Source organism: Protopterus annectens, chromosome 7.part0 (genome assembly GCF_019279795.1).
Source record: "Protopterus annectens isolate FY-2018-M chromosome 7.part0, PAN1.0, whole genome shotgun sequence".
In the NCBI taxonomy this organism is placed as follows: Eukaryota; Metazoa; Chordata; order Ceratodontiformes; family Protopteridae; genus Protopterus; species Protopterus annectens.
In genome coordinates this window covers 584,918,575-584,938,148 of record NC_056739.1, presented here as the reverse complement: position 1 = coordinate 584,938,148, position 19,574 = coordinate 584,918,575, and the positions used below count along the sequence as shown (strand labels likewise).

The following is a 19,574-nucleotide window of genomic DNA, read 5'->3' as shown; positions in this document are numbered from 1 at the left end:
ATGCAGATTTCACTTAAAATTTCCTTTTCACATTTCTTTTTTTTATTTTCAGCAAGATCCCATTTGCGCGCCGCTGCCCTACGCTTAAACAGGTGAGATAGGCCAAAAAAAAAACCTTATTTTTATAATTTTGCAACACTTTTCCATGTCACTGGCCATATATTTGGCCATTGGCATGCCTAAGGATTAGAATACATGCTTTAGTTTCAGCTGTCATGCCTCCGTTTTGATTTGAATACATTTCTGCATGCTACACTATTCTGCCATGGATGCCTGCCTGCTTACTGGATCGCTAATTGACCTCATTTGCATGGTTTTCAACAGCAAATGAGGTCATTAGCATAATCCAGTTTGTCCATGGCAGAATAGTGTTATCAGGCTCGTGCATGTACCCAGGCTTGTTTACTGGATCGCTCGGCGGGCATATTCCGTGCAGGAACAGCTACACTCCTCCTGCAAAAACGTTTATTGAATCCTGGGGAAGGTCAACTCCTAGGCATGCCTAATACATATTGGTCTTCTCAATTGATTCATATGTGACACTATAGCACAAGGACTCTTGTGATCTCCATATAAACAAATGTTAGTGAGTGTGTTAATACATTCTGCTGTATAGTTCCTTAATCAAACCACTGAAAAGATGAGTACATCACCAGAAAGCAACAGCTGCTTAACTCTGTCCAGGAAGTGTCCGCCCCCCCCCCCCCCCAACTACAGTCTATTTTCTTTTGAGAAACACTTAAATCTATAAAATAGCATTTCATTACCTCTCCTGTTTCATCTGTAACTAACCCCAACTTTAATTTTATATCCTTTTAAGAATTTTAGAGTAAAATTAGATAATGTCTACACTTGCCTTAATTTAACAGTATAAAGTGGAGTGACTGCCGTGCCCCCAATTCCCACCCCCACACTATCTGATAATTTATAGGCTCAAGACCACACCCCCACCCACATCCCCCCACCTCAACCAATCCCAAAACAACACAATTGCAAATATTAATAAGCTCCCACCCTCCACCCACCAAGTCCTCCTACCATAACCCATACTATCACCACCAATCAAACCACTGCCCACAAACCCTCAAGTAACTATGTTTACCACAAACCCTCAAGTAACTATGTTTACCTCTCATCTATTACTACTAGCTACTCTTGTTACACTTTACACCATTACCTGCTACCATAATGCTCACATCATATTTCACCTCATCCTAACTCTAACTTACATGCACCATCCACATAGTAACACTGCCTTCTTCTGCATCCAACCTCACTCAATGAACTACTCTACCACTGAGCTATACAAAGTCAAATATATTAATTCCACCATACCTTCCACCTAACCCAACAAATTAAACTTCTACTCAAAATTCAATCTCTATGTCTATTCCTGCAAACACAGCTCCAAATTTGTGGTGATATACACCCCAACCCAGGTCTCACAACTGATATTACCAACCTCACTAGTCCAAGCATCCAACATGCAATTAACTGTAAGAAAAAACCCTGTGACCTACTTATAGTTAGTATGAACACTAGAAGTATCTAGAACAAAATTGATGAACTACACGCCACACTCTTCGCTTACAACCCAGACATTACACTCATTACAGAGACCTGGCTCAAACCCCACATTAAGGACAATGAGATACTTCCCCAGGTTATAATATAATCAGGGTTGATAGAACTATCAAAAAAGGTGGGGGCGTCACCATGCTATACAAGACTGTCCTCAAGGTAGGTCTTATACATAACGAAATCCCAACATTTAAAAATGCAGAAACTCTATTCACCAAAATTCAAATCAATCAACAGAAGCAACTAAACCTAGTGAGTATTTACATAACCCCAGATGACAACATACTTACTCTCGAGTCTATACTAAACTGGACATCCACAAACCTCCCACAGGAGGCACTCCTCCTAGGGGACTTTAACATTGACTGGAAAGCCATCAACACAACTATTCCCTCTAATCACATCAACCTGTATTCCTATACTAAACTTATCCAAATACCCACCTGCATTGACAAATATACAAACAAGGAATCCATACTAGACTGGATCCTTACAAACAACCCATCTAAAAAATGTCATACCTGAGCATTTCATTAATACACTAAGGTATTGCAACTAGGCTCCCCTAGCAACCCTCACACTAGACAAGGCAGTGGAGTACTTCAATTCCACCTTTTTAAACATATTAAATCAGATGTCCTCCTTATGGACAATTTGAATAAAAACCAACCCAGACTCATAGCTCTCTAAAAACACAAGAACCCTTCTCAAACTTAGGGATAAAGCTTGGGATACATGGTATCACAATAAGACCAATCACAACAGGCAGATTTTCCTCAATGTAATAAAGCAAAAAAAAAAACAGATAAGGCAAGATAAGAAAAATCACTACACAGAGCTACAAGTAAAACATACCACTAATGCCCAAAAATTATGGGCAGCTGTCAACCAAGTATTACAACCAGGCAAACCCACTACTCCCCCCCCCCCCACTGTCACAGGAGATAATATAGAGATAGCTACCCAGTTTAACAACTACTTCACTTCTTCCATCCTTAACCTAACTAGCAACAGCCAGCCTTGCACTGTCTCACAACCAATCAACAACCCAAACTCATATCCTTCATTCACTGTCAAATCAGTTCCTACCAACACAATATACAAGCACCTCACTAAACAGAAACCCACCACTTTGGCAATCGACAAACTCCCTGCAGAGTACCTCAAAATTGCCACTAGTGCTATAGTTTATTCCATCTTGATACATATCAACTGGTCTGTCAATGAGCATACAATTCAGCCATTTGGAAAACCTCCTACATAATACCCTTACATAAAGGTGTCCCTCAACTGAACTTACCAACTACCGCCCCATAGCAGACTTATCCCCATATCAAAAATCCTTGAAAAATGTATCCATTCTCAGCTGACGATACATTTTCTTATAAATATTCTCTTCATCAACACCCAACATGGCTTTTGCCTATTCTATAGCATCACTACAGCACTCATATCTTTCACCAACACTACCAATCAATATAGGAACCAAGGAAACCTAGTGTCTGCCACCTTCCTTGATCTAGCCAAAGTATTTGATATAGTATCCCACAGCAAACTACTTACCTTATCTTAGCTGAACTCAACCTAAACAACCCCTCGTTGCTTTGCTTTCAAGACTACTTACCCAACTGCCAACAAGCAGTTAAGTGGCATAATTCCCTCTCCTCACTTCTACCAGTAACAGTAGATGTACCACAAGGATCTATACTCGGACCCCTACTATTTAACATCTTTGCAAACACCCTCCACACCGCCATCCAGCAAGATACAATAGTCCAATATGTAGATGATACTACACTGATCTGCTCAGCCCCTACACTCCAAACACTCCAAACTAAAACCCAAGAGGCCTTCTCCAATATCGAAAACTGGTTAAAAAACTCACAACTAATATTTAACCCCAAAAAGACTCAACTTATGCTTTTCCACCCTACCAAAACTATTGACTCTTCTGCTCTTTTCTCCATCAATTCTGCCAATAACACACAAATGTCCCCAGTATCACAAGCTAAACTTCTTGGTGTAATACTTGACCAAAACCTAACGTTTGACAAACATAAAGCACAAATCATATCCAAGCCTATAAAAAACTAGGAACCCTATACCGCTGCAAAAACTATCTAACCAAAAACACCAAAATTACTATATCCAGAACTCACCTTCTCTCTACATTGTTTTATGCATCCCCTGTATTAACAAAACATACCTACACATTTTTTTTTATTTTATTTAACATTCTGTTTACCAGGAAAGTCTGACTTGGAATGAAGCCAATTTTCAGCAGAAGCCCAGGGAGAAATACCCCAGACACATGTCTTTGTACTGCGGAAGGATACCAGAGCACCCAGAGGAAACTCACATGAACACAGAGGGTACCCCAGCCAAGAATCAAACCAGAGACCCTCTAGGTGTGAGGTGACATTGCTACTGCTGAACCACTGTGCCATCCTGTACGATATACACATATATAGCACAAATTGTCCATGTGCTGTAATAAAATAGCTAGATTCGCAACCAACTCTAATTTCTGGTCCCAACACTGTCACTCACTAAAACAATTAGGTTGGCTAGAACTCATCAACTTTCTAAACAATAACCAACTCACCATGGCTTACTACTTGCTGTACCAGCCCAATAAGATTCCTGATCTCTTAGGCTTACTCAACATTCACAATTCTGCTCACTAACTAAGATCCACAAACAAAGCCCTTCTTGAAGTAGCTAACTGCAGACACAGTGCTAGTGAATCCCTCTACTCCTACACAGTTGCTAAAATCAGGAATTATCTTCCCACAGATATCAGATTGCAAAATAGCAGTCCCATCTTTAAAACCCAGTTAGAAACCCACCTCAATCTCATCTGGCAATGTACCTGTAATGATCTAGCCTTACTACCACCATTCAGATAAATCTTCTCAAAGGTCAAACACATAGAAAAAACAACTACCATAAAGAATTGTATTTTTAAATGTATGTATATAACTGTAGATATTACTGCACTTTCTTATTCAAATACAATATGTTTCTGTTTTATTACTGTATACTCTATATATTGTACACTTCTGTAACTTCTCATCATACTATGCTACAATATACTATTGTTTGCTCTATTAATTTGTACTCATCTCTGACTTTTTGTATTTTTATCATATATGTGGAGTTTTTGTATTTTTTATGATTGTCATATATGTGGAGCTTTTCTCTCTGGGTCTTTGCTGAAAACGGGTACCTGATTGCCCAGTCAGACCAACCTGGTAATCAAATATAAAATAAATAATAAATAAATAAAATATTCACTTTGTTGCAGCAGCTTTAATCAATATGAGGAATATAGTAGTTTAGTGTCTACAAGTTTAGAGTTCTTTATTTAGAAAAAATCAAGTACGTGTGTATGGGCTCAAGGAATTCTACAGTCTGCTATTTGCTCATTCACAACATGCGCACACACACATTATGTACATTCATACCTGTATGATTTTTGTCCTTGATCACACATTTGTTATTAATTAGCCGCCTTTTGTTCAGCAGTGAATGAGTTAAGAATGGGAAAACTAGACAGGATTACAGTAAGTGACTTCCATCTATCAATGCTCCTTTGTCATTATTTACCAGGTCTATGAGACTTTCTTTGACAAATACCATATCTGTATCAGACTATATATGCTGTTACTTCATCAAAGAAAGGGAGTTACAGTTCAGCCTGTCAAATTACAGCACATTCATTGTAATGAAAATAAATACTTAAGGAGAGTCACCTGGATATGTCTGATGTAGTGATCATTTTCATAAACTGGAGGCCTCCTGAAATAAGACAAGAACAGAAATATTGCAAGTTATTATTCCTTATTGATAGTAAGATGTTAACATACTGTTGCACTTTCCCAAAAAAGTTGATCAGAGGGACTTGATAAAATGTAGTGTGGTTCATTATAAGGGACTGGACCACTTATGAACTGAAGGGTCAGAATGCTGTGAGACTTTCTCTGAATCACAAATAAGTGAACAGTCAGAATGCTGTGAAACATTGACTGAGTTACTGATAAAGAGAAACATAGGAATGCCATGAAACTTTGAGGCACTAATAAAGTGAGGAGTCAGAATGTCATAAGACACTGACAGTCATTAACAAAGTGAAGTCTGGAAGTATTCATACAATAATGACCCTGCATCCAAAAAATGAAAGTTTATATAGGCATCCATGAGCATCTCTCCCTACTGCCCTATATCTTTGTTGTTTATTGTTAACGAATTACAGACAATTTGCTAGCAAAACAAAATGAGCAAAGAACAGCAGGGTAAGTGACTCAAAGGAGTAGAATTTTTTAAGGAGATATCATGCAGAATTTAGCTGATGAAGGCCTGTCAAAATGTGGATTGTGCATGACAAAATCAACCACCAGAATCAGAAGTACATTGGTCATAAGGGTTGCAAAGATTTCTATCTTCAGTCATATTTTGGAAACCCTTAACTGCATTTGCGTTACCTCTCAACTCGCACACCTTATGATGAACAGCACTCATTTTATCTCTCATAAACCATTTGTACTTTTGGGAGACAGCACATTTACATACTGCTTGGATTTTATTTTCAAGAATGAAACTATATAATTTGTAATGTTCTGCAGTTTGCAAACATTATAAAATGTGCAGTGCATTTATCCAGTTTCAGTACAGCAAAATGGTAAGCCAGAATCCCTGACCACAAGGTCAACAAAAACTAAAAAACATGTAGTATAGTGGTCAACAAAAACTAAACAAAAATGGAGTATAGTGCACAGTGCAGCTGTTTTGAGTGTATGCTTACCAGACATTCAATAATGCAATGTTAAGATAGCACAGGTCTAACAAAGTTTGCTATTAAAATAATTATATTGTTCTGTCTACATAGTAGATGACATCACATGGTGATGTAAGTTCATAGGCTATGTCTAGGCTAATTTCAAACATTGCAGTCAAAGTAATTTAACCAATCCTTGTGTAATTTGAAATACACAAATATATAATCTAAAGCATATCATGAAACATACAGTGACAAGACAATGGTCGATCGTATTCAGCCTTCAGCTGCTGGTTTAAAAAAAAAACAGCTCTTATGATTTTAATCCAGTGCATCACACATCCTGGTGTACATTATTAATACATTATCAGCCATGTTGCTGTACTATACTCTGATCATGTTTCTAGACATAATACATATTCAACAATCAAATGCATTATTTCATTAAATTATTTACCTTTAAATTTCACTTAGTGCACTAGCATGTAGTTTTATTTCCACATTCAAAATATTAGATCTATAAAAAAGTTTGACTTTCTTTTTGTACTGTCATTTTATTTCATCATACATTCTTACATCCATGTTTTTTGTATCTTTCACTAACTGCAATGCTGCTCTGGTCACATGACTGCACTGCATTTGAAGCCCAGTATGATAACCTTTTACTGTTGTTCCTCATATTAACATATTTTTTAATTTCATATTAAGTACTTAAACACTTTTTTAATTGTTCGAGAGATTTTTTTAAAGTTCTCGGTATATTTTCTCTCTAGCCTGCCTAAATGTAATTGTATTTTGGAGTCAGACTGATTACGTCCTATACGTTTTCGGTTATTCCAGGGATACATTTTTTTTTCTTATTCTTCCATTCTCTTTCTTTGATTATGCTAAGCCAGTCTTTTTTCAGCATATCTATATTTGGTCGAGGCATGTGCAATCATGAGTCTTTACATAAAGGTTTGAATACTGTGGTTCACTTTACCACAGCATGTTGGGTTTTGCGACTCAGGGGTTGTACTTTTGTGGGTTTTTTTTCTTTTTGTCTTCAGTGTATTGTAATTGTGGAGTTGCATATATAAATTAAGGGTCCCCAAAATAGTGATGCAATGGGGTATCCCGACAAAAAAAAAAAAATTTTCATGTTTTCAAGCTTTTCAGAATTTAATGTTTGCAAAAGTGCAACTTCCACTGTAGTGACAGTCATTTTATAACTTTTATTTCACTTTGGGGTAGTTCACTTATCTAGTTAGCAGAGACCCTTTTCAGCCACAAGTCAGGCCCAAAGACGCAGATAATACAATTTACAGTTAAATCAATAAAAACACATACATGAAAAGCATGAATATTCTACATATATAATAAAAGCATGACATAAGGCATTATATTTTTAAGATGCTATACATTTTCAGTGGATTCAAAATGTAGTAATAACGTAATAGCCATCTAGTGAAGTATCTACTGGGTACAAGTAGCAGAAAGATGAATAGATCACTGGTGAGATATGGGTTGTGTTTCTATGTCAAAGTTAAAAAGTATCAAATAACAGAACAAAGTAAGAAAAGAAACAGAACAATACATAGGTTAAGCAGTCAGCTAGGAAGATTTTAGGGAATATAGTAGAAGAAACAGGCATTTGTTAGCCTGAGTCTCTGAGGAACTGCATTTGTTAAGCTTGATAAAGTGAGCTTTGAGAAGGGGGTTAAATGTTTTTAGATTGTCAGTACACAATGTGAGCAGGGTTTGAGATTTTGCACTACACTATAAGCAGTGAAAGCATCTTTTCACTACTGTTTCAACATGTGGGGTACGTGTTATATCCTGATCTTAAGTAAAACCCAGACATCTTTGTGATGTATTGGTAGCAGAAGGCGAATCATCATAGCCAATGATACTAACCTGGTTTATGTTCCAGTTCATGTTGTTAATAAATACTGGCAATAGCAGTGACACCAAACCAGACACTTGTGGTACACCAGTGGATATGTTGCCTGTTTCTTACTGTATGCTTGTTCCCAAGACCCTAAATGTTCTTCCAGTCAGGTAACTCTTAAACCATTAAAATAATCCAGAAGGCAAACCAATACAGGATTGTGTATGAAGTAATTTGTGGTCTACTGTTTCAAAAGTATGTTTCATGTCAAGGATGACAGGAGAGGTTAGCATTCCTTGATTCACGTTATTGTGCATTTCATTAGTAAGAGCAAATAGTGCAGTCATTGTGCTGTACTGTGATCTGAAGCCATGCTGTGTGTAAATCAGAATATCATATTCCGTGATGATACCATGGTCTGAAGCCACACTGTGTGTAAACCAGAATATCATATTCCGTGATGATACCGTGATCTGAAGCCACACTGTGTGTAAACCAGAATATCATATTGGTTGATGATACCATGGTCTGAAGCCACACTGTGTGTAAACCAGAATATCATATTCCGTGATGATACCGTGATCTGAAGCCACACTGTGTGTAAACCAGAATATCATATTCGGTGATGATACCGTGGTCTGAAGCCACACTGTGTGTAAACCAGAATATCATCTTCGGTGATGATACTGTGATCTGAAGCCATACGGTGTGTAAAGCAGAATATCATATTCGGTGATGATACTGTGATCTGAAGCCACACTGTGTGTAAACCAGAATATCACAGTCGGTGATGATACTGTGGTCTGAATACACGCTATGTGTAAACAAGAATATCATATTCAGTGATGATACTGTAGCCAGAAGCCATGCTGTATGTAAACAAGAATATCATATTCAGTGATGATACTGTGGCCAGAAGCCATGCTGTGTGCAAACCAGAATATCGTATTCAGTAATGTATTTTATAATGTAGACATACAATACATTCTCTAAAATTTTAGCAAGAGGGTACAAATTAGCAGTAGGCCTATAGTCAGAGGCAGTAGAAAGTGAGGGCACCTTGGAAAGTGGAGTAATTACAACATGCTTAAAGCTGTGTGGTATATAAAATGTAGTAAGAAGAAAGACAGTAAATGAAATAAATTGGGTTCAAAGGATATTGCTCCCAAGCTTTAGTATTTAGCAAAGGTGAGTAAAGTGAGACCGTGCAGAGCGAGTTAGCCTCAGGCTATCGGCTTTGTCAGAATGAATCTGTTAGTGTCCTAAGTGTGGATCTGCAGTAGGCTTACACAGGAGAGAAACAATGTTTCTTTACCAGGTTATCCTTGTGTTTCACAGCACCTGTGGGACCTATCTTTCATTGGGTCTGTTCTTGGACACTAGCTTTGTGTGGGTTCAGTGCAATAATTTATCCTTCCTGAACTATTCTTATTAGTGATAAGGGGAAGTGAGAATCATTAAAACTGATCTGATCAAACACAAGCAAAACATTTTTCTCTTTCTTCCATATTATATGCCTAATTATACTATGATGGTACAGAACTCTTACACTCTGTAGGCAGCTTGATATCGTACTAAGCAGGTGCAGCAGTCCTATACAGATGTGGAGAAGACTTTATTCATTTACTTCCTATCCTGACAGGCTGATCCAAGGTGGGCCCTTGTCATCACCACCTGACTGAATGGTAAAGAATAAATTAAAAATACAGGAGCAAAACTCAAAATAATACATAGAAAGATAAACAGTCATTATCTACTGGTGAAATAACAACTGAGGTGGGATCAAACAAGCAACATGCTTAACTGCAGTCCTGTCTGGTGTCTGAACTATAAAGAGGTCAGTAAACATCACTGGTACAAATAAGTAACATCAGCACCCATGAAGTTAGTGTATATCATACCCATTAAGACATACAACAGCATTTCATACCTCAGGTTACGTGTACCTTATGTATGGACAGCACAGCCTTTGGAGAAATGATTATTTCACATACTCGATGAAGGGAAAGAAAGGACAGAATACTTTAAGAACCAGTGGTTCACAACCTTATACCTCTATTATATTCAGAAGGCAGTAGTATAGAGCAGTCATGCCAAGTAAACAGAAAGTAGAAGAAAGTAGGAGAACAGTGTGTGTGTAGTGAGGTGCAAGGGTGAGTCTAGATAAATGGGCTAATATGTGTTCAGTAACCCTGCGGTAATATTACATAGGCAGGAGTTGCCAAGCAGCCCCTATGACCTATGTCGTATATTAGGAGAAAGAAAAAAAGCATGAAGGCTATATTGGTCACTCCATCAGAAGGAACAGTAGAATATGTCAAGGTTACAGCAGCTAATACTATCTTTATTGTTTAAAAGCTGTTTAGTCTCATCTAAGCAGTTCAAGATGATATGTCTCTATGACATGCAAAAGTAGATTACTAGATATATATAGCAAGTATGAAAAAAGGCACAGTCACCTTTTCTGATATGTAACCAAGGTCAGTGAAATAAAATGGCCATATCTGTATCTGCAGCTGATCTGGCTATGCATATACGTCTGATCCCTTACTAACAGCATCTCCTTAGAAGCCAACAACAGCTAAGACCCTAAAGTTTAAAGAGTATAGTACAAAATAGACCATCTTTCCACTTTTATACTGGAATGCATTTAGGCCTCCTTCATCTGTCATGGTGTTTCCTATGTGGAGCAAGAAGCAAGAGCTGACCATCTAATTACAGAGGGCCTGCAATGCAAGCTGGTTGTAACAATTTACATGGCAAAGCGTACCTTATACTTCAATTGAGTATCAATCCCCGTCAAGCTGTTCCCATTTTGACTTTAGGTAACAGGTATGTGAAATATTTCCAACAGGAAAACTTCAAATGGACTTTAGATGCTCCACTCATGCACTTGTGCATATTGTCAAATCCAACTAGATATCTGGATAATTAAATCATTGAACATTTCTTATTAAGTCACCACTAGGACTGCAAATGTACCATCTGGGTGTGACTTTAACTAACCTGGTAGAACTGTGTTTTCATGGCAGAAAATTCACCAGGTGCAGAGGCCTCAATATTGATTATATTACAGTTTTGGTGCAGATGGCAAAGCCAATTGCTCCAGGAGTGTGACAGGCTATGACTCTTCAGAAAAACACCACATTTAAATTTTTGAATGATATTTCATACTTCCTATTGTTCATCCAAAATGACATTTACATTAGCTTCCATCACAGATCAGCCAATGCTCCAGCATTGGGGACCCAGGGTGCTAGCGAGAAGTGGGCTACTGGCCGAAGGAAATTCATTACACTGAAGTTGGAAGTTCGTATCACGCGTGGAACATCCAAATTAGCCACCACATCAGCTAGAAGGAAATCATTGCCAAGCAACTCATGAAACACAAAATCTTGATTGCTGCAGTGTTGGAGTTATTACTCACAGGATTTGGAACACTGACCGTCCAACCACCTACAGCCGATGAAGCAATGATGCTGTACTACTCTGGTGGCAAGAAGCGAGAGGTTGGGGTTCGGTTTATGGTAAATAACCAGGCTTCAAGAAGCATAATCACTTCCCAACCAATATCGGACCACCTGGCATCACTCACCGTCGATGGTGCCATCAAGACCAACATTCTTTCCATTTACGCACCAACCGAGACAAGTCTGCACCCAGCCAAGGATAACTTCTACAACCAGCTCCAATAAACACTGGATTCAATCCTAGTGACCAAGCTGATCATTTTGGCAGGAGACTTCAGCACCCACATCGGCAAGGATAGGTCCAATTCATAGATTACACATTAAATCTGGTTCATAGATTATTATTAGCCTAACTGCCCTTGTGGGTCATTTTAAGCCTAGCCAATTACCCCATGTAAAAATCAAACCCTACACCTTGTGCCTGTAATGTAAACACCTTAACCATTATGAAAACTTCCCTCAAAGTGAAAATCAAACACTGTCCTTGTGTCTGTGAATCAAACACTGTAACTTTTACACCAACCCCCTGGAATAATGGGTAGATTTGGCCATGAAAACATGAATGGTAATAGCCTGTGCCTTCAGTCCTTTGTGGCATCAAACAATCTCATTGTGGGAAATAGTCATTTCCAGCATCCCCGCAAACACCAGCTCACATGGCAAAACCCATCTAGTGAGGAACTGGCCGTATTACACTTCATCCTAGTCAAATCTCAATTCCGATCATTGCTCAAGGATATCCATGCTATGCAAAGACCTGACTCTGGCTCCAGACATTACCTTGTCTGTGCCGTGGTTGAGCTTTGTTTATAGCATGCAAAACTAGTGAGGAACTGGCCATATTACACTACACAGGGGCGGCCCGTGCTATTGGACTGCCGGACTGCAGCCCCCTCAAAACAAAAAGAAATAAAAATAAAAAATAGAAAAAAAAAGTTTTAAAATTTCGCGGACTTCGTGCATGCGCAGTAGTCTCGACTACTGCGAGTCTATACGCATGCTCCAGGCAGTCCGGCAGTCCCAATAGGGAAACACAAGGAGAAGTCTGTGCACTTTTAAAGTGCACAGACTCGCTGGAATAATGCGTCGGGGCCGGACTGCAACAGCAGCAGTCGGGAATTAGGGGGTTTGGATTTCATTTCAATCTCGTGGGTCTTTGCAGTCGGGAATTAGGATTTCAATCTCGTGGGTCTTTTCTTTGGAGTACTGCGCGGGCAGGATGTACATTGGTTGGATATTATGGCGAACAGACAGGTAAGTGTATGGTGCTTTTTACTTTTATGTCTGCTTTGTTTTTATTGTTTGAATGTATGGTGCTTGCTTTTATACTTTGTGAGTTTGCTTTTATACTTTGTGAAAGTGTTTGAATGTATGGTGCTTGCTTTGTATGTGTGTTAATTTCCATAATTTAGTCGCTGCCACTGAGTATTGAGAGTAACCAAAGTAATTATTTGCATTAGTGGAAGTCACTAAATTTTTACTGAGCGATCATAAAGGCCTAAATGGATTATATTTTTCTATCAGGCAAGCTGCTGAATGCAAAACATTTTTTAAGTTTATGTAAACTATTACGCACTATTTGGCTGCAGATTTGTTCATGTTTATGGAATTATATTTGGATGCTTGTTGGTGTAACAGAGTTATGTGGGAAGTAAGAGTGTTTTACTTGTCATTAGTATAAACTCTTCAGTTAAAATGGTTTGGATTTGTAAAGCAAACAGATTTTCTTAATTTAATTTTGGGCATGATTTAATTGATATGGTGGTCAAATTCTATTTGGTGATCAATAATTATGCATAACTGTTTAGCATGAGTGATTTGTCTGTTTTTATATTGAATACAGATTTGATGTGAAATTGAGTAATATTTTTAGCTTGTGGCTTCATTTAGTTTTATAGTTTTGAGTGAGCATTCTATTTTCAATATTATGAAGGTACCGTTGAGTGACTGGATCTGGATTAGGTTTTTGGTTGATCATACTAGTACTGAGACATCTGCATAATGCACTATTGATGCTTCTGACTACTTTGTGAATTTCGTTAATGAATATGTGGAACAGTAGAGGACCAAGAATAGACCTTTGTAAGATGTCAGTAGAAATACGTTAGTAATAAGTGACCTGCTATTAGACATAGTGAGATCTATTATGACGATAACTGGAGAATTTAAACTTAGATCAAGGTTGGATTTTCCTGTGAGAAATAGGTGATGGGAAACTATGTCAAAGTCTTTAGAAATGTATTTAGACTAGTCTAAGACATGGAACAATTTAAAGAATCAGCCATTTATCTTTTAAAAATTCTGTCATGTTAATTTCCCCTCCAACTTCAGAATTCGCAGCTCTCCAGATTATTTTCTCCACCACTGCACCTCTCTTTTTTTGCCATCTTCATCACACACACACACACACACACACACACACACACACACACACACACACACACACACACACACACACACACACACACACACACTACATCCTAGTCAAATCTCAATTCTGATCATTGCTCAAGTGTATCTATACTATGCAAAGACCTGACTGTGGCTCCAAACATTATCTTGTCTGTGCTGTGGTTGAGCTTTGTTTACAGCATGCAAAACACAAGTCACCTATGCCAGGCTGGACTGGAAGCAACTGATGGCCCCCGCCTGGAAACCGGAATTCCAGATTACACTGTCAAACCAGTTTGCAGCATTGGTCCAAATGGAGGACATGGATGAGGCAGAAAAGCAGATATCAAACTCCATCATGGAATTTGCCAAATCACTATGCCCACCCATCTGCCACCAAATGCTGCCATGGATATCTGATGATCTCACAGCCCATCAGAAGTATGTGGTCAACAGCAAACAATACTGGCAGCTCAATCCAGGTCAGTCGAGAAGTTCACCAGAGGCTGAAAGCAGAAAGGGAAGCATATTGGAGCCAGGTGAAGCTGACCTTGAGCAGGCAGCATCCAGACATGAGTACCGCACCCTGTACAGCACTCTCAAATAATTGCATGGGAAGACCAGACAAACCAGCAACAACATAAAAAAAGTAGATGGAACATTCATGTGCTCACCGTGTGAACTCTTGAAACAGAGGAAATTCTTTCAAGAGCTTTACATCCATGACCCACCTCATGGATCAATGTTTGATCTGCCACCCATCGATCTCCCTGAAGCCCCAATGACTGATGCAAAGCCAACAGTCAAAGAGGCGAAATCAACTATCAGAACACTGAGAAACCTCAAGGCACCAGGACTAAATCAGGTCACTGCAGAAGCAATCAAGGCAGGAGGTGATATCCTGCTCCGACGACTCTGCACACTGATCCAGCTGCTATGGGTTATGGAACAGATACCATCCACATGGGAAAAGGCCATCATCATACCCATACATAAGAAGGGGGACAACAAGGAATGCAAGAACTACCATGGCAGTAGCCTGGTCTCCATCAGCAAAGTCTTTATGAGGATCATACAATCCAGGCTGCAGAAACACCATAAGCAAACCAACAGGGAAGAACAGGCTAGATTCAGACCAAACAGAAGATGCTGCGATCAAATATTTCCCATCTATCAGCTAATGAAGGAAAGAATCCAATGTGGACAATGTACAGTTATCGATGTTATCGATTTCAAGCCCACATTTGACTGTATACACTGGCATGCCATGTCAAAGACAATGTAGACTGATCATGTGCCAAAGAAAATCATCATACATTTACAAAAGTCATACAATGGTTCATCCAGCCCGGTGCACATTCGGAATGAACTGTCTGAAGAGCTTACCTTTCAGAATGGGGTCCATCATGGAGATATGATTTGTCCACTGCTGTTCCACATAGTGGTGGATGCCATCAAGAGGAAAGCATTTGAGGGCAGGAGCGGAGTCCAGTACAATGAAGCCCATTCTGTGTATGACCTGACGTTCACCAATGACAGTGCCATTTTTCACATACAGTGATGCTGAAGCCACAGATATCCTTTAAAACATCACCAAATTGTATGGCCTAAAGATAAATGCGGACAAGACCAAAGTGATGGCAACCAATGGGTCACAAGCCACCATCCATTTTAGGGGAGTTCAGATCAAACAAATGGAAGAATTTAGGTATCTGGGTTCACTGGTCCAGGAGAAGAAGATGGCATCAACAGCTGAAGACCATAGCAGGACTGGACAAAGCCACCTCAGCTTTTGCCTTACTCAAGTGGTGTCTGTGGAAGAGGACATACAGTTCTATCACCACAAGATTGCCCTCTTCCAGGTACTGATCTTGCCAGTTCTCCTTTATGGATTGGAAACGTAGATCCTCCTCAAGCCAGAGCTAAACAAGCTTGAGGTTTTCCAAATGCAATGCCTGCACCAAATCTTGGGAATCTTGCTTCATGACTGCATTAGAAATGAGAGCATCTGGACCAGATGTGATTGGCAGCCAATGATCAGCAAACAGATCTAGAACAGGAGGCTGTGCTGGTTTGGACATGTGTGCAGAATGGACACCCACAGCTTGCCATACAAACTATTAAGGAGAGAGTGCCCCACGAACTGCAGAGTTCACAAATGTATACCAAAGAAGACGTGGATTAAACTGGTGGAAGAGGACCTGAGAAGCCAGCTACTTAAAATACAGGAGGCCAGAAACATTGCCATGAACTGAACAGCATGGAAAGGCTTCATGAAGGAAGCCTGGAATCCAGTGGCACCCACAGCAGCATACTGACAAAGGGATTGACCACCTCTGCCAGCCACCAGATAGGGACAAAAGAAGAAGATTATCTGCAGAACCTGTGCGACAAGGGCCATCTCACAAATACTTTCACTGAGAATTTTGTCTTTGTATAGTGTAAGGAGATTTAATTTTAAGAATCTTGCTGTGCATTAACTTCATCTAGTCAAATATGTGCCTGTCTGTGCTGGAAATAAACACCACCGTGACTGAGTTGTCCATTAACTCTAAGGAACACATATTAAGTTGGCCACTGTCCATTCTCTTAACCAAGAGATTACATTGTACATGCTAAATACTTGGTCTTCCTGACTGACAGGTTTTTGCATTCAGGAAATGAAAGAAAACCTGTTGTACTTTGTGCCTCTCTATTAATTGCTTTGTACTGGCTATAAACTGATTACTTTCTTGTTATAATTTGACCTGAGGGTGGAACTACCTCATTTACCCTTACAACCAGCCAATACCAAAATTCAATTCAGCAGAGCTTCTTACTACTCTCCCGAAATTAGACAATTATAAGCAAATATGTATCACTGTTATTTACATCCCTCCTGGCAGCAATACGCCTATACCGTCAGATATCCTGATACAATGTCTCAGTGATCATCTCCCAATTTATACAACCAGACATCTCACACTTCTGCTTAAACAATTCCACTAGGTTATGTGAATGTCAATTTGTTGGTCATAAACTCTACCTCCCCTGCATCCAGCGTGACCTTATTTGTTGCCATACAACTAATTAATAGCTCCACACAATATAGAAAGACATTAAATTCCCTATTAGACTGGATCATAGTGTCAGATCCTAGCAAATACACCACCTTAGATACAATGTCTCAGTGATCATCTTCCAATTTATACAACTAGACATCTCACACTTCTACTTAAATAGCACATTTATAAAACAAGACATACTCTTTCTAAAGTTAACCCTGAAATGTTCATTACTAACCCATCATCTATTAACTGGAACTTCCTAAAAACCCTCCCCTTAGATGATGCTGTAAAGGAATTCAATACAACATTCCTGAATACCATAAATAGCCTTGTACCTCCTAGAAGGAAGAGACTAAAAACAAATAATGCAATTTGGCAATCCAAAAAGACTAGATTGCAAATACAGGATAGAAAAAAAGCATGTCAAGAACAATTTCATAGAGACCCATGAATAGTTTAGCATATATGTTTCCAAGGGGGGCTATGGAGAACTGGAAAAGTTTGCTTTTCATGTAAAAGAGGCCTGAGTCTTAAAGAAATGTTAGTACATGGAAAATTTGAGAGACCAAAAAATATAGAAAATAATATAGTAAGATATGGAACTTTTCCATGTGACAATTGCACAGTATGCAAACATATAGTGGATAGTTTTGGAAGTATTAATGGAAAAAAATTGACAGAAGAGGCAGCTTCACTTGCAATAGTGAAATATTATATATAGTTTAAAATGTCCTTGTGGATAATTGTATATTGGGGAGAGCAAGAGAAGCTTTGCTGTAAGATTAAAAGAGCATATAAGGGACATCAAGAAGCAAAGTTTTCAGAGTCCTGTAGCTTACAGAATACCATAATGGAGACCTACAGTGGTTACAGGCAACTGTATTGGAACAAGTGAATACTTGGTTTTGTACTAATGAAAAAATTAAGGAACACTTAAGGAAGGAAGCAATATTTATTTTTTAAATATGATACAATTTTCCAAGAGGTTTGAATAGGGAATTCTCTTGGAAGCATTTAATATAAGAAGGTTAAAAACGAATATTAGAAGTTAAGCTTTTTAGTTGGCTTTTTTAGTGAATTCTTCATTGACTGGTTATTTAATTGATTAAATGAATGTATTTAAGTGTATGTTTACTTGCAGAAAGATGTACTCTGAAAAGGCTTTTCTGAAAGCCGAGGTGCCAGAGAAGTGTTATTTGCTCTTAATGGTATAAGTGTTTGAGGTTTAGCTGTTAACTTTTAGTGCAGAAATTATTTTGTTGTTTTAATAAATCAGTTTGTGTACTAAATTGAGTGAATTCATCTGGCCTGGAACTTGTGGTGTGAGGTCTGGTTTGTTCTACAGTCATCATCATCATCTTCTTTCGGCTGTTCCCATTAGGGGTCGCCACAGCAGATCACCTGTTTCCATTTCATCCTGTCCTCTGCATCTTGCTCTGTCACACCAACCACCTGCATGTCCTCTCTCACCACATCCATAAACCTTATCTTAGGCCTTCCTCTTTTCCTGTTACCTGGTAGCTTCATCCTTAGCATCTTTTTCCCAATATACTCAGCATCCTTCCTCAGCACATGTCCAAACCAACGTAATCATGCCGCTCTGGCTTTGTCCCCAAACCTTCCAACCTGGGCTGACCCTCTAATATACTTATTCCTAATCCTGTCCATCCTCGTCACACCCAGTACAAATCTTAACATCTTTAATTCTGCCACATCCAGCTCATACTCCTGCCTTTTTGTCAATGCCACTGTCTCCAACCCATATAACATAGCTGGTCTCACTACCCTCTTGTAGACCTTCCCTTTCACTCTTACAGGTACTCGTCTGTCACAAATCACTCCTGACACTCTTCTCCACCCACTCCATCCTGCCTGTACTCTCTTCTTCACCTCTCTTCCACACTCACCATTACTCTGAACTATTGACCCCAAGTATTTAAACTGATCCAACTTCGCCATCTCTACTCCTTGCATCCTCACCATTCCTCTATCCTCCCTCTCATTCACACACATATATTCTGTCTTAGTCCTGCTGACCTTCATTCCTCTACTCTCTAGAGCATATCTCCATCTCTCCAGGGTCTCCTCCACCTGTTCCCTACTCTCACTACAGATCACAATGTCATCTGCAAACATCATAGTCCATGGGACTCCTGTCTGATCTTGTCTGTCAACCTGTCCATCACCATTGCAAATAAGAAAGGGCTCAGAGCTGATCATTGATGTAACCCCACCTCCACCTTAAACACAACCGTCACTCCCACTGCAGACCTCACCACTGTCACACTACCCTCGTACATATCCTGTACCACTCTTACATACTTTTCTGACACTCCTGACTTCCTCATACAATACCACAACTCTTCTCTAGGCACCCTGTCATATGCTTTCTCTAAGTCTACAAAAACACAATGCAACTCCTTCCGACATTCTCTGTA

At 39.1% G+C, this 19,574-nt stretch overlaps 1 protein-coding gene across 1 annotated transcript in view; it reads right to left on the bottom strand.

Annotated features, from left to right (window-relative positions):
• Positions 1–19,574, bottom strand: part of LOC122806609 (transmembrane protein PVRIG-like) — a 130,712-nt gene that overhangs the window by 44,259 nt on the left and 66,879 nt on the right. The window contains exon 4 of the mRNA XM_044077175.1: positions 5,337–5,382. Coding sequence (XP_043933110.1) covers positions 5,337–5,382 — 46 coding nt within the window. The remainder of the gene's footprint in view (positions 1–5,336; positions 5,383–19,574) is intronic.